Below are 12,384 nucleotides of genomic sequence, written 5' to 3'. Positions count from 1 at the left end.
GTTCTATCTTTCCTTTCCCTCTCTTGAAATGTCTCTTTCCTATTATTTGAAAATAATATACAGTTTTTATATTGACTTATATGTATTATGATTATCATCTCAGTTTTAGAGAGGTGAAATGTGAGGTATAGCAAAGTTGCCTAATTTGCCTTAGGTTTACATAGTTAATGGTAAAGCTGATATTTTTTGGTATAGTTTAATATAATTTAATTATGTTCATTGCAGTATTACATAATTATATGTTTGATATAATATGATACTATGGTACTGTAAAAATAAACACAGCCAACTTAGTAAACTATAAAATATTGTCTTAATAAACTTAAATAATTGAAAGAATTGATAGGAAAATAGATAATAAAATTGTCTCGAGAGAAGAAAGCAAGAGTAGAGTAAATCTCATGAGAGACTGAAAGTTGTGTACGTATTTTCTCCGATTTTGGGAAGACGATTTTATCAGTGATTTTTTCCAAAATTTCAAGAACTTTTAATATTTTTTTATAAAAAATAATGACTTATTCAAAGCATTTTATAAAACATGCCATGCATATAATCCTGGTAGGAAACTTGACAAATAAAATACAAAAAATTCCACAGAGTTATCTTAACTACATATAGAGAAGTGGGAAGAAACTGTTAGCCAACCAGTTCAACAGTAAATTATCTTCCATGGATAAGCAAAGATAATTTGAAAATTCAGTAATATATAAGAACAATAAATGTTGTGAGAAAAACATGGATAATCCTCATTAATGCCAAAAAAGCAGTTAATAATATCCAATAATCATTCTGACCAGAGAACCTTTTTAAAATTTGAGAAAAGTAGGAATAAGTGAATACATCAAAAGATGAGAAAAAAAATCAATCATCAGTTAATAGCCAACATTATCAGTCACTGTGAAACTCTATGAATAATCTCATCATTACTAGGAATAAAATATTCCTGCTAGCGCAGTTTGTACTTTACCTATTTTTTAATGTTATGTTCAAATAAATAATGCATATGTGTCTGAAATATATCCAACTTTATTATAATTAAATAAATGAAAATTATAGCATTGATGTTGTCTTTTCTCTATCAGCTTGCCACAATTAAAAAACAAATCAGTACTAATATAAATAATACATAATTCTGGTAGCAGGGTAGGGACCTGAACACACTCATGATCTGTCAGAGGGAGTATGAATTGGCTAAAATGTTCATGGAAAATAGCTTGACTTTCTTTTCTTTCCTCACAGAGACAGAGAGAGAGTCAAAGAAGAGGGGCAGATAGGGACAGACAGACAGGAACAGAGAGACGAGAAGCATTAATTGTCAGTTTTTCGTTGCGACACCTTAGTTGTTCATTAATTGCTTTCTCATATGTGCCTTGATTGTGGGCTTTCAGCAGACTGAGCCAGCGACCTTGGGTCCAAGCTGGTGAGCTTTGCTCAAACCAGATGAGCCCGCGCTCAATCTGGTGACCTTGGAGTCTCGAACCTGGGTCCTCCGCATCCCAGTCTGATGCTCCATCCATTTCGCCACCGCCTGGTCAGGCTTGACAGTTTTTACCAATAGATTTAAAAGAGTATATGTCCTTTGACCCCGTAACTCCACTTCTGGGAACTGCATCCTAAGGAAAGCATGAGAATTGCTGACAAAGATTTGTGTACAAGGATGATAATGGCAGTGTTGTTTATAATATTTCTTTTTAAAATGGGAAACAACCTAAAATGCCAAACAATTGGAGACTGGTCAAATAAAGTATGATATGTTTGTTCAGTGTAATATTATATAAGCATTAAAATTATGCTTTTGATAAACTGAAATCTAAAAGGAAAAAGGAAGTACTAATTAGTAAAAAGCAGGATACAAATGTATTTAAATTTAATCCCAATTTTATATGAATAAGGTTAATGTATTGGTAGAAAATACTAAAAAAGACAAATACTATAATGTATTAATGTAGGACTGTTTTTTAAAGTCAGAAAATTTCTGACTTCCTACCAGATAGATCGCTTATATCACCATCAGGGATTTACATTTTATACTGGAGGATACATAATTCTAAATTAATACTAGTTAACCTTGGCTATAGGCTGAGGTTCAGTCTCTGTGCAAAGAAACATTATTTTTATAATGGGTAGTATGTCTATTTTGCAGTCACAATTTCATCCTTAATCTGGTTAGTTCATATCAGTTCAGAGACTGAGGATAGAGTTTTGTCTTATGACATCACTACCAGAAATACTAAGGGTTAGTGATGGTAGTTGAAGTTATATGAAGACTAGCAAAGAGCTAGTGTGAAATACCATATCTTCTCCTCCTTTACATCCGTAAAGCAGAGTTGAGACATTTTTTACACTCTAGTGCAGGAAGTGAACTATTGAAATCATCAGGCTAGAAAATGAATGTGAAATACCTAGTGAGATACCTAGTGTCCTGTTCTCTCTCTAAAGCAATGAAAGAAAACTAATAGGAAACAGCCATATAAAAAGTGCCATCTTGATTATATTTATTCTTCCTAACCAAGAACAAGGAATATTCTTCCATCTCATATCTTTTTCGATTTCCCTTAACAATGGTTTATAGTTTTCATTATATAAGTCCTTTACGTTCTTTGTTATGTTTATTCCTAGGTATTTTATTTTTTTTGTTGCAATCGTGAAGGGGATTATTCTTTTGAGTTCGTTCTCAAATGTTTCATTGTTGGCATATAGAAAGGCTATTGACTTCTGTATGTTAATTTTAATTTGACTCCAAAGGCAAAAGAAGTGAAGGCAAAAATTAATGAATGAGACTACATCAGACTAAGAAGTTTTTGCTCAGCAAGAGAAACTGATAACAAAATAAACAGACAGCCAACTAAATGGGAAATGATATTTTCAAACAACAGCTCAGATAAGGGCCTAATATCCAAAATATACAAAGAACTCATAAAACTCAACAACAAACAAACAATCCAATGAAAAAATGGGAAGAGGATATGAACAGACACTTCTCCCAGGAAGAAATACAAATGGCCAACAGATATATGAAAAGATGCTCATCTTCTTTCGTTATTAGAGAAATGCAAATCAAAACTGCAATGAGATACCACCTCATACCTGTTAGATTAGCTATTAACAAGACAGGTAATAGCAAATGTTGGAGAGGCTGTGGAGAAAAAGGAACCCTCATACACTGTTGGTGGGAATGTAAAGTAGTACAACCATTATGGAAGAAAGTATGGTGGTTCTTCAAAAAACTGAAAATAGAACAACCTTATGACCCAGCAATCCCTCTACTGGGTATATACCCCAAAACTCAGAAACATTGATACGTTAAGACACATGCAGCCCCATGTTCATTGCAGCACTGTTCACAGTGGCCAGGACATGGAAACAACCAAAAAGCCCATCAATAGATGACTGGATAAAGAAGGTGTGGCACATATACACTATGGAATACTACTCAGCCATAAGAAATTATGACATCGGATCATTTACAGCAAAATGGTGGGATCTTGATAACATTATACGAAGTGAAATAAGTAAGTCAGAAAAAACCAGGAACAACATTATTCCATACGTAGGTGGGACATAAAAGTGAGACTAAGAGACATTGATAAGACTGGGTGGTTACGGGGGGGAGGGGGGAGAGGGAGAGGGAAAGGGGGAGGGGCACAAAGAAAACTAGATAGATGGTGACAGAGGACAATTTGACTTTGGGTGATGGGTATGCAACATAATTGAACGACAAGATAACCTGGACATGTTATCTTTGAATATATGTATCCTGATTTATTGATGTCGCCCCATTAAAAAAATAAAATTATTTTTTAAAAAAAGTGAAATCTGAGGGTTGCAATAGTCATTGGAGGTGCTTTTATCTCATTTTCTATCTAGGGATAATTCTTAAATCTAATGGTGGCTTTGTAGCTAGAAAACCCCTACCTCATTGCATGACAACCGGTAATCTAATTGTGAACATTGTAAAGTAATGCTTTTGAAGATCTTAGCACAGTAAGTTGGCACATGTTGGTTATTATTACCTTTGCAAGGTTTCACATTTCTTTCTGGGACTTTTCTTATTGGATGACAAATCTGTTTATCGGGCCAAAAAAAGAGTTCCTGGATCTATACAGAATAAATCTAATTCACTATCTACATTCCCAGTCCTTCAAATACTTGAAGACAGCTTTCATGAATGTATAATAATAACTGCTTTCAGTGGCTTATTTATTTTTAATTTCAAGAATAGAACACAGTAGACTATAAAAATGAGCGTTATCAGTCTTCTTTTGGATTTTCTATGTAAATGTTGTTTAACATTCAAATGGTGCTGATTATAATTTGAGATATTAACAGTTAGATATGCCATTGTGTCCCTCTGTTATTGTTTGTAAAGGAGGTTAAACACTATATTAACTTCTGAGTAGTGATTTATTGTTGCTTTTGTTAGAGAAAAATAAAAAAAGTAAAATAATATAATTTGAAATTGCCTTTGAGAGTTTCCATTTTGCAGAGGTCTTTATTTCCTACTCAATTTTGTTTTTTAAAAAGCATACATGTAGTGTAAATACAGCATCACACAAATGCCGAGTTGCTCTTTGCTTCCTGGCTTAAGCCGTTGTATAATATTGCTCTGTAACCATTAAACATCTGCTCTGCCTCAGAGATGCTCATGTTTCCTTTGGTAGATGAAGGGAATTTACTACATGAATGTCTTCAAATTGCTTTGAGATCTTTGGCCTTTGTATCAGCGACTTGGATTCGCAGTTGTCTGTGTAACACATGAACACCATGTTCCTGGAAGCCCCCACAGCCTGGAGATTACAGTCATAACCTGCACTTTGCTGAGTCTCACTCTCTATATTATCGCAGGGCTCCTGACACCCTGCATGATCCACTCCACTTATTTTGCCACAGTCCTCAGGTATATATTTCTTCTATCCAAATACCGTGTCATCTACTATGTCTTTTCTTGACTCTGCCTCACCTTGGGTCATGCCGGTCCATTGTAAAGGTTGTGCTTCATACAAACATGAATGAATGGTGGCAGCCCTCTTCTTAGGTGCTTCTCCCAGGCCACCCAGCTGCCTGATTTCTCCCCCCACCCCACTCTTACAAGGTTATTGTCAGTAGACGTTACTGCTCATCCTTGGGAGTCTCACTGTGCTCCATGCAGGAGCGGAACACAGTGAGACCCATAGAGTGTTGCATTTTGTCTAGTGGGTGTCAGTGTGGTTCTGACGTATTTTCAATGGCTTTTGTAGTTTTAGTAAAATAACTTTCAGTTTTTCTTGTAGATTCAAATTTTTTAGAACTTAGGGAATTAGGGGTAGGGAATGGAGAAATAGCATCCTACATTCTGAATTGCCTTCCCTTTTCTGGGGAATAGTCCTTGTATTTATCTGTGTGTGACTGCCTTACTGTCTTCCCACTGGTAGGGTTAGCTTGATGTAGCAGGGGTCTCAAACTCAACTCAGCATGTGGGCCGCAGAGCAAGATGCTAGAGAAATGAAAAATACAAGTAGGCCCCTAGGCTTACTTAATTTTATCCAAAATATTTTGAACTTCGTGGATTAGTCTGCGGGCTGCACAAAATTGTTCGGTGGGCCACGAGTTTGAGACCCCTGATAGAGCCTCCCTCCCTCATGAGGCTCCTAACAGGTCCACAGTCCACTCCATCTTAATGGGCTTGACTGAGAAGCAAATGGAGCCCTGACTAACCATTGCAATAATAAGGAAATTAAATTCAGATAATATCTACCTATTCAAATGTTGTTATGTATTAACATGATGTAATTTATGTAAATATACTGGAATGTTTACTGTTCATTCACTCATTCAAAAACATTTTTTACAAATATTTTTGTGCTTTTACTTTTTAAACACTTCTAGTTCCTTGGTATTATTTTGTACTAAATGTCTAAAGTTATGAATTAGTACACAACAAAGTCATAGATACAATCACTCTAATCATTACTCTTTCCAGTTATACACCAAAGACTAAATAAAACCTTTAGCAAATGAATTCTGGAGAATAACAAGGCTCAATATTGTTATCCTTCAGTCTTGAGCCATCTAAGTGTACACTGATATAAAATTACTAATTTATTCTTTTGTGACCTTGTTTTATTAAGCTGAATTTTAAATTTTTGTTCTGGAAGCATTTAGTTACTGTTATAAAGGGGTTGAGTTGGTTATTTCAGAGATAGAGAGATGACAAAAAACTCAGCCAACTCTCTCAAATAAAGGGGATGATAATCCACTCAGAAACACAAGACCTGAGAAAATCAGTTCTCTTGGAAAGCTTGAATGTCCAAAGTGATGTAAAATAAGAATAAACTAGGTGCTATGTGAATACAGCAGAAATAAATGGGTTGTAGCTGGCTCAAGGGTTGGTAATGGAAGTCAGAGGAGCAGCTGATGGGGTGGGTGGTGGTTGAGCTGGATCCTGAAGAATGAGAGTAGAGCATGCAGAAAGAGGGCCTTCCGATCAGAAGGGGGCTGCCTGCCTGAGAAAGATAAGAGCTCAGGCATTTAGAGTACAGGTGGGTGAGGACAAATAATCCTGTCTGTTTGGTTAAGTACTTGAACTATAGTCATGATAAATGCAGTATAATATATATATATTTTATAATATATATAATGTATATAAGTTATATATAGTACATATATAATATATAAAACATATTTTATATTTATATAACATATAAATAAGTTAATATTTAATGTTACTAAATATAGAATTCTGTTTATCATATATAAAAGTATAACTTATTCTACTTTAAAAGAACAATAAAAAAGCAACAGAAATCTTTGTATATAACGATAGTCTTCAGTGGTTCAGAAAATTAGAAATGTCTTTATCCCCCAAGCACACAAAGGAAGTCAGTGTGTTTTTGTCTCCTTGTCTTTTAGCACCTGTGTTGTGTTGGCTAATCTAGGAGTTACTCAGTAGTCACTGAAAGGAATTCAACTGGTGAAAAATTAATTGCTCAACATGTAGCACTTTCTGAAAATAGAAGTACATCAAATGGGACATTTTGTTATTATCCTCTTAAAATTATATATTTTTTCACAGTTATGAATTAATATGAGATCTAAGTTTTATTGCCAGCTATGATTTCATAATTTTGTCTCCCTCTTTCGTTCATTCTTTTTCTAAAGGAGGTAGATGAGTGGGTATAAAACAGTGTTCAGATGTACACATGACTTCAGTTCACAACAGGAAAGCATATATGATAATTAAATGATTCTTTGGTTTTTTTCAAGCTCTGTATGGTTAAAAAGTGGCATGGAAACTTTATTTTTGGTGAAATTTCTGAATGTAGATTTATAAATAATTTGAGACTCTGGAATCTAGTGTGGATAATTCAGTATATGGGGATCATTGGCTACAGTGGCCAATTGTAACTTACTGGTAACATGTAATCAGTGCCTACTATGGGCTTTATATTTTTATCTTACTTATTATTTATAACAACTCTACGATGTAGATAATTTTATTATCTCTAATTTATAAAGGAGGGATCTGAGGCCCAAAGAGTCTAATAACATATTCAGGATTCCACACTGGTAAACCGTAGTTGGGGGTCAAATCTAGTTCTTTGACTTGAGTGCTTCCTGTAGCTAAACCACCAAAGCCACACATCCCTGTGATGAATCTCACCCCCTCGGTCAGCCCCAAAACTTTAAGTAAAATCTGATCACATTGCTAGTTCTTGGAATCTAGAGTTTTTTCCTGGGAGTATTTTAATTCTAAGGCTTTTTAATCTCTCTGTGGGCCAGCATAGAACAACTGTACTCCTTCCTGAGGCGTCTCTTCCTCCTCACCTTCATTATATACCTCCTTCCTAGATGAGAAACTGGTGACACAGAGGGCGTTAGTCAGCTCTCGTCCTGGATGTAGCTAGACCAGCTACCACACTGAGGTCTGGTTTACTCAAATGCCTGAACTGGTGACCACAGCCACAGTGGCTCGTGTACCTGGAAGTCAGGGAAGGGTCATGTGGCATTCCTTGGAGACCTGGATTGACCACTGTTTGCTCGAAAATGTGTCCAGTTGTTGAAATGAAGGTAGTCCAGGGGAGTAGCAAGGGTGAGAAAGCAAGGAAATCACAAGAGATATGTTAAAGGTGCACAGAAACAAGCTGGTGCCGAGTATTTGCTGTAGGTACAGGTTATGCTTTTGTGTGATTCGTGACCCTGGCACGAGGGTGGGAGTGCTGGTATGCAGCTCACTTTTCTTTAATCAGGGAGGGATCTGTGAAAAAACAGTGGTTTCAAGTGATCTTTGAAGTAATTCCAACAAGGTGCTAATTGTGGTTGTGGTTTTCCTTTTTTTTTTTTTCCCTCTCTCTCTTTTTTAAATGAATGGACTTTAGTCTACCAGATGCTACCAAGCTGAATGCATTTATGAGACCCCTTGAACCTTCCTTCTCTGTGGGTGTGCCATGGCAGAATTAACCATGCTGATTGCCCTGTACATTTAGAAAGTTTTAAAAAATTGTCTCTGTAGATTATTTAGCATCTGAACTTTTCACTTTTACCCAGTGTGTATTCACAAGAATTTTGCTCTTACCTTTTTTTGTTGTAAGCATATATCTATATAGATCTATATATATATGTATATATATAGATATATATAGTGCTAACCTTTGGTTTAAAAACACTTTAACAAATTCTGGTGTTTAATCATTTATTTGCTTCCTGCCTGTGTTGATCTTTTCTCCCTTGATGTTTATTTTCAGGATACCTTGAAGATAGTTTTGTAAAATCTGGAGTCTTCAATGTATCAGAGCTCGTGAGGGTATCCAGAAGTAAGTAAATTGTTTTCTTAACTATTTAGTTTTACATTAAGATTTAAAATTTTTTATCTTTTGAACCTTAAATACAATATGAAGAGTAACCATATATTAGGAGAAATAGAGTTTTAAATTCTCTGACCTTCTGATGAAATAATTAGTGAATATATTTTATCTAATTTTATGAAATATTTGCATTTAAGTCCTTAAAATTTTTTGTTGGGGTTGTTCTCATTTGCTGTGTTGTTGGTATTCATTTAATTCACTGTTCTCTCTGTGACCATAGATGGTCATTTATATCAAAGGAAGTACGATTAATTAAATGTACTCCGTATTGTTATAATAACTCACATAAGTTTCCTGTAGATAAGTGCTTTTTCATTTTACTAACATTTTGGTGGGAGCTTAGAGATGTACAGGATATACACACTAACATGCAGAGTGTGGAGGGATACAGAAATTAACTTTGCAGATTGCAGTTGGATATAGATAGAAAGCATTGTTACTCAAAACAATATCAATTGTTTTAACTGACCACCTTACCTGAGACACCATTCTTGGCAGTCCGGATGAGATGTTTCTTGGGTAACTTTACCTGCTGAGTTAACTAAGCAGGGAAAAAGTTTTCTTGAGCAACTCTTTTATTTATAACTAACATGTGCAAATATATATCTAAAAATGCAACTCTTAACATGCTGATTACATTGAAGGAGGTGACATTTTTTTTCTTGCTCTCTTCTCTGATTTAGCTTCTTTGTATAACTTTGAAGGGTGTATTTGCACTTGACATTTTGATAGAGAACCTTACAGTTTGGAATGATATTATTCAGATACTGTAATGGCAATCTAAATTGCGTTTTTATTTGAGTCAAATTCAGGGGTCATGAATGAGCATTACAATTATACAAAAGAACAAACTAGGAGTGAGTTATTGAGGGTAAAAATAGGTAGTGCTTTAGAGTTGTGTTCAGTGAAGGAGTCTCCAGGCTAGTAGTATATTACTCTGTCTTTTGAACCATGGTTTCTCAAAGAGTTCAGATTTCTAAAGTAGCCAGTGTGAATAGCATGTATGTCAGAGTATCTCATGAACCTTTAAGACTTTAAGTAACTTATATTTTCTGACTTGATTCTCTGGTGGATAAATTTATGTCCAAAAGACTTCTGTCATAGATTTAGGCACTTGGCCTAAACCTAGTATCCTGTAGCTCCAGGGTCCATATTTGCTGGGAAGAGGATTGTGATGGTTTATGCCATTGACCACGGTGATGAACCTGTATGTTTTTTTCTGATCAGTATGTGGTGTGTGAAGGCCTTTGACTTTTGAAAGTTTTTTATGCTGATTTTTTAATTTGGAAAGGAATATCCGTGTCTTACTTTCACTTTCTGGCAGCATGTAAGGAAGGAGATTTTTTTGTTTGTTTTTAAGTGAGAGGAGGAGAGATAGTGAGACAGATTTCTGGCGTGTGCCCCGACTGAGATCCACCTGCCAACCCCTGTCTGGGGCTGACAGTCAAACCAATTGACCCACTGGCTGCGGGAGGAGAAGTAGGAGAAGAGAAGCAGATAGTTGCTTCTTCTGTGTGCCTTGACTGGCAATCGAACCCAGGACATCCATATGCTGGGTCGATGCTCTATCCATGGAGCCAACCAGCCAGGGGGTATTTTAAGGTGTGTGTTTGTGTGTGTGTGCTTTCTTTATATTGTTATTTAAGCTGTACTGCTAGTTATAAGACATTATGAAATTATTTGTTTAAAGTTGTACTTTTCTAAGTTGCATGATATAGTTTCATCTTCCACAGTAGAATCAGCTGTCAGAAAATATTATTAGTTCTTCATCATGGGTAACATTATGCTAGATGCTTTAGGAGAGCCATATTAAAACCATTATAAACCCAAAGTGGTATTTTGAAAAATCTGAATTTGAAACATAAAAAAAATAGATGAAAAATGACTTTTCTATAACAGCTTAGAAATGAGGTAAGTTTAATATACTTCATTTGTTCTTTCTTAATTCATACAGTCATTTCTTAGAGGTTTTTGTTATCTATTTCAGCAAACATTACTGATTTATAATTAGTACATTAATTATCTATAGTAATCCACTAAGTAATTTATTCAGCAAACATTTATTTTTTTACTTTGTATATAAATGTCTCTGAAATGCTTAAGAAATTATTCTCTTGTTTTAATATATCCATATTTAATCTTATTTGCACACTTGAACTTTATTGTTTATGAAATAAGGGTTTGCTAAATAAAAGTAAACTTCAGCACAACCTTATGCTGTATATCACAAATTCTGACTTTTTGAGGGTTTACAGTATGTTAATGGTTTCTTTCCTCAAGGGTTTTACTATCATATGACCCACTAATGTGTATGTTGACTTTAGCTAATGAAGCTATTTAGTTTTAGGATAGTGATCTTTCTGTTGAATGATATTATCTCCATCTTAAAAGTTGATTTAGGATCAGCTTTTGGATTGAGGAGAACAGTGAGAGAGATGAAGGGTTGGCCTCTCACCCGTAGAATCTGAGATCCTTTGGAGCTTGGTTTATAAGAGGATATTGGCAGCCTCTTAATCATGATTTGCAGCTTTCAGGCTTCTTGCCCCTCTCTGGGAGAGCTGCTTACGCTGACCTGTACATCTGAGGGAAGTTCTCTCAGAGACTTTTAAACAGGAATGTCTGTCTGGGACTTGCTATTCTCGTACACTTTATCACTAAATACATTTTGTGAGTGTGCTGTTTTAGAATTTGGCCAATGTTTATTGATAAACGTGTTTCTTTCCATAGTCTCCCATTTATTGTCAGAATGCACACTGAATTTTTACAGTGCTCATGTGTACATTTGTAGACAGATTATTTCTATCACTGATTTGATACTCTGGAATAATCCTTCTGGAACAAAATTTAGAAAAATTTTCTGAAGAAAGCATTATTACTAGGTGTTATTCATTTTACTATAAATTACACCTAGTATGGTTATGGTCAAGCACTGTGTGCTGACTATCAAGCCATATGTTTACATAGAAACTACAGATCTTTGCCTACATATTGCACGAGCTTAATAAAGTGCGTATAGTTCGTATATTATACAAGTTCAAAGTTTCTTTCTAGTAGCTCAGTTATTTGAATTGTATCCATCACCTGGAGATTGCTTGCTTTCACTGAGCCCTGCAAATGCCTCCTATCACATGCCCTGCTTTCCAATGTCACATAGAACAAGATTCTAATAATAAACTTCAGAGCATGTGGTTACTGTGGGATTTCTTACCTTGCATATTTTTAACCTCCAGTGTACCTCAAGCCACAACAAGCAGCTGCATTTTAGCTTTCCAAAGGATTTAAGCCATTAGGTGAATGTGTAAAATGAGGCTAACGTGAATTATATAGAACATGAACAATCTAACAGAAAGCAGAAGCTCAAGAATTTTGTAGCTGAGACTAATCTTGTATATAGTGATTTATTTAATTTATAGTAGGAAAAAAAAGGTGTTCATTGTTTATTCCTTGATACTTCTCTGTACTAAAGCATGGGCCTCATAATCATGCTTTCAAAAACATTTTAAGTTAATCTTGGCCTACTTGATGTTGGAATACAATTCAACTG

The 12,384-nt window shown here is 35.1% G+C and overlaps 1 protein-coding gene across 11 annotated transcripts in view; it reads left to right on the top strand.

Moving 5' to 3' along the window:
- Positions 1 to 12,384, top strand: part of NFIB (nuclear factor I B) — a 241,171-nt gene that overhangs the window by 156,361 nt on the left and 72,426 nt on the right. For all 11 annotated transcript variants that reach the window (XM_066257269.1, XM_066257264.1, XM_066257268.1 and 8 more), the window contains one exon: positions 8,721 to 8,789. In XM_066257269.1, the coding sequence (XP_066113366.1) occupies positions 8,721 to 8,789 (69 nt within the window). The remainder of the gene's footprint in view (positions 1 to 8,720; positions 8,790 to 12,384) is intronic.

The sequence above is a fragment of the Saccopteryx bilineata genome, chromosome 2 (genome assembly GCF_036850765.1).
Source record: "Saccopteryx bilineata isolate mSacBil1 chromosome 2, mSacBil1_pri_phased_curated, whole genome shotgun sequence".
Lineage (NCBI taxonomy): Eukaryota > Metazoa > Chordata > Mammalia > Chiroptera > Emballonuridae > Saccopteryx > Saccopteryx bilineata.
The sequence above is the reverse complement of the archived record's forward strand: the minus strand, read 5'-3'. Positions and strand labels throughout refer to the sequence as shown.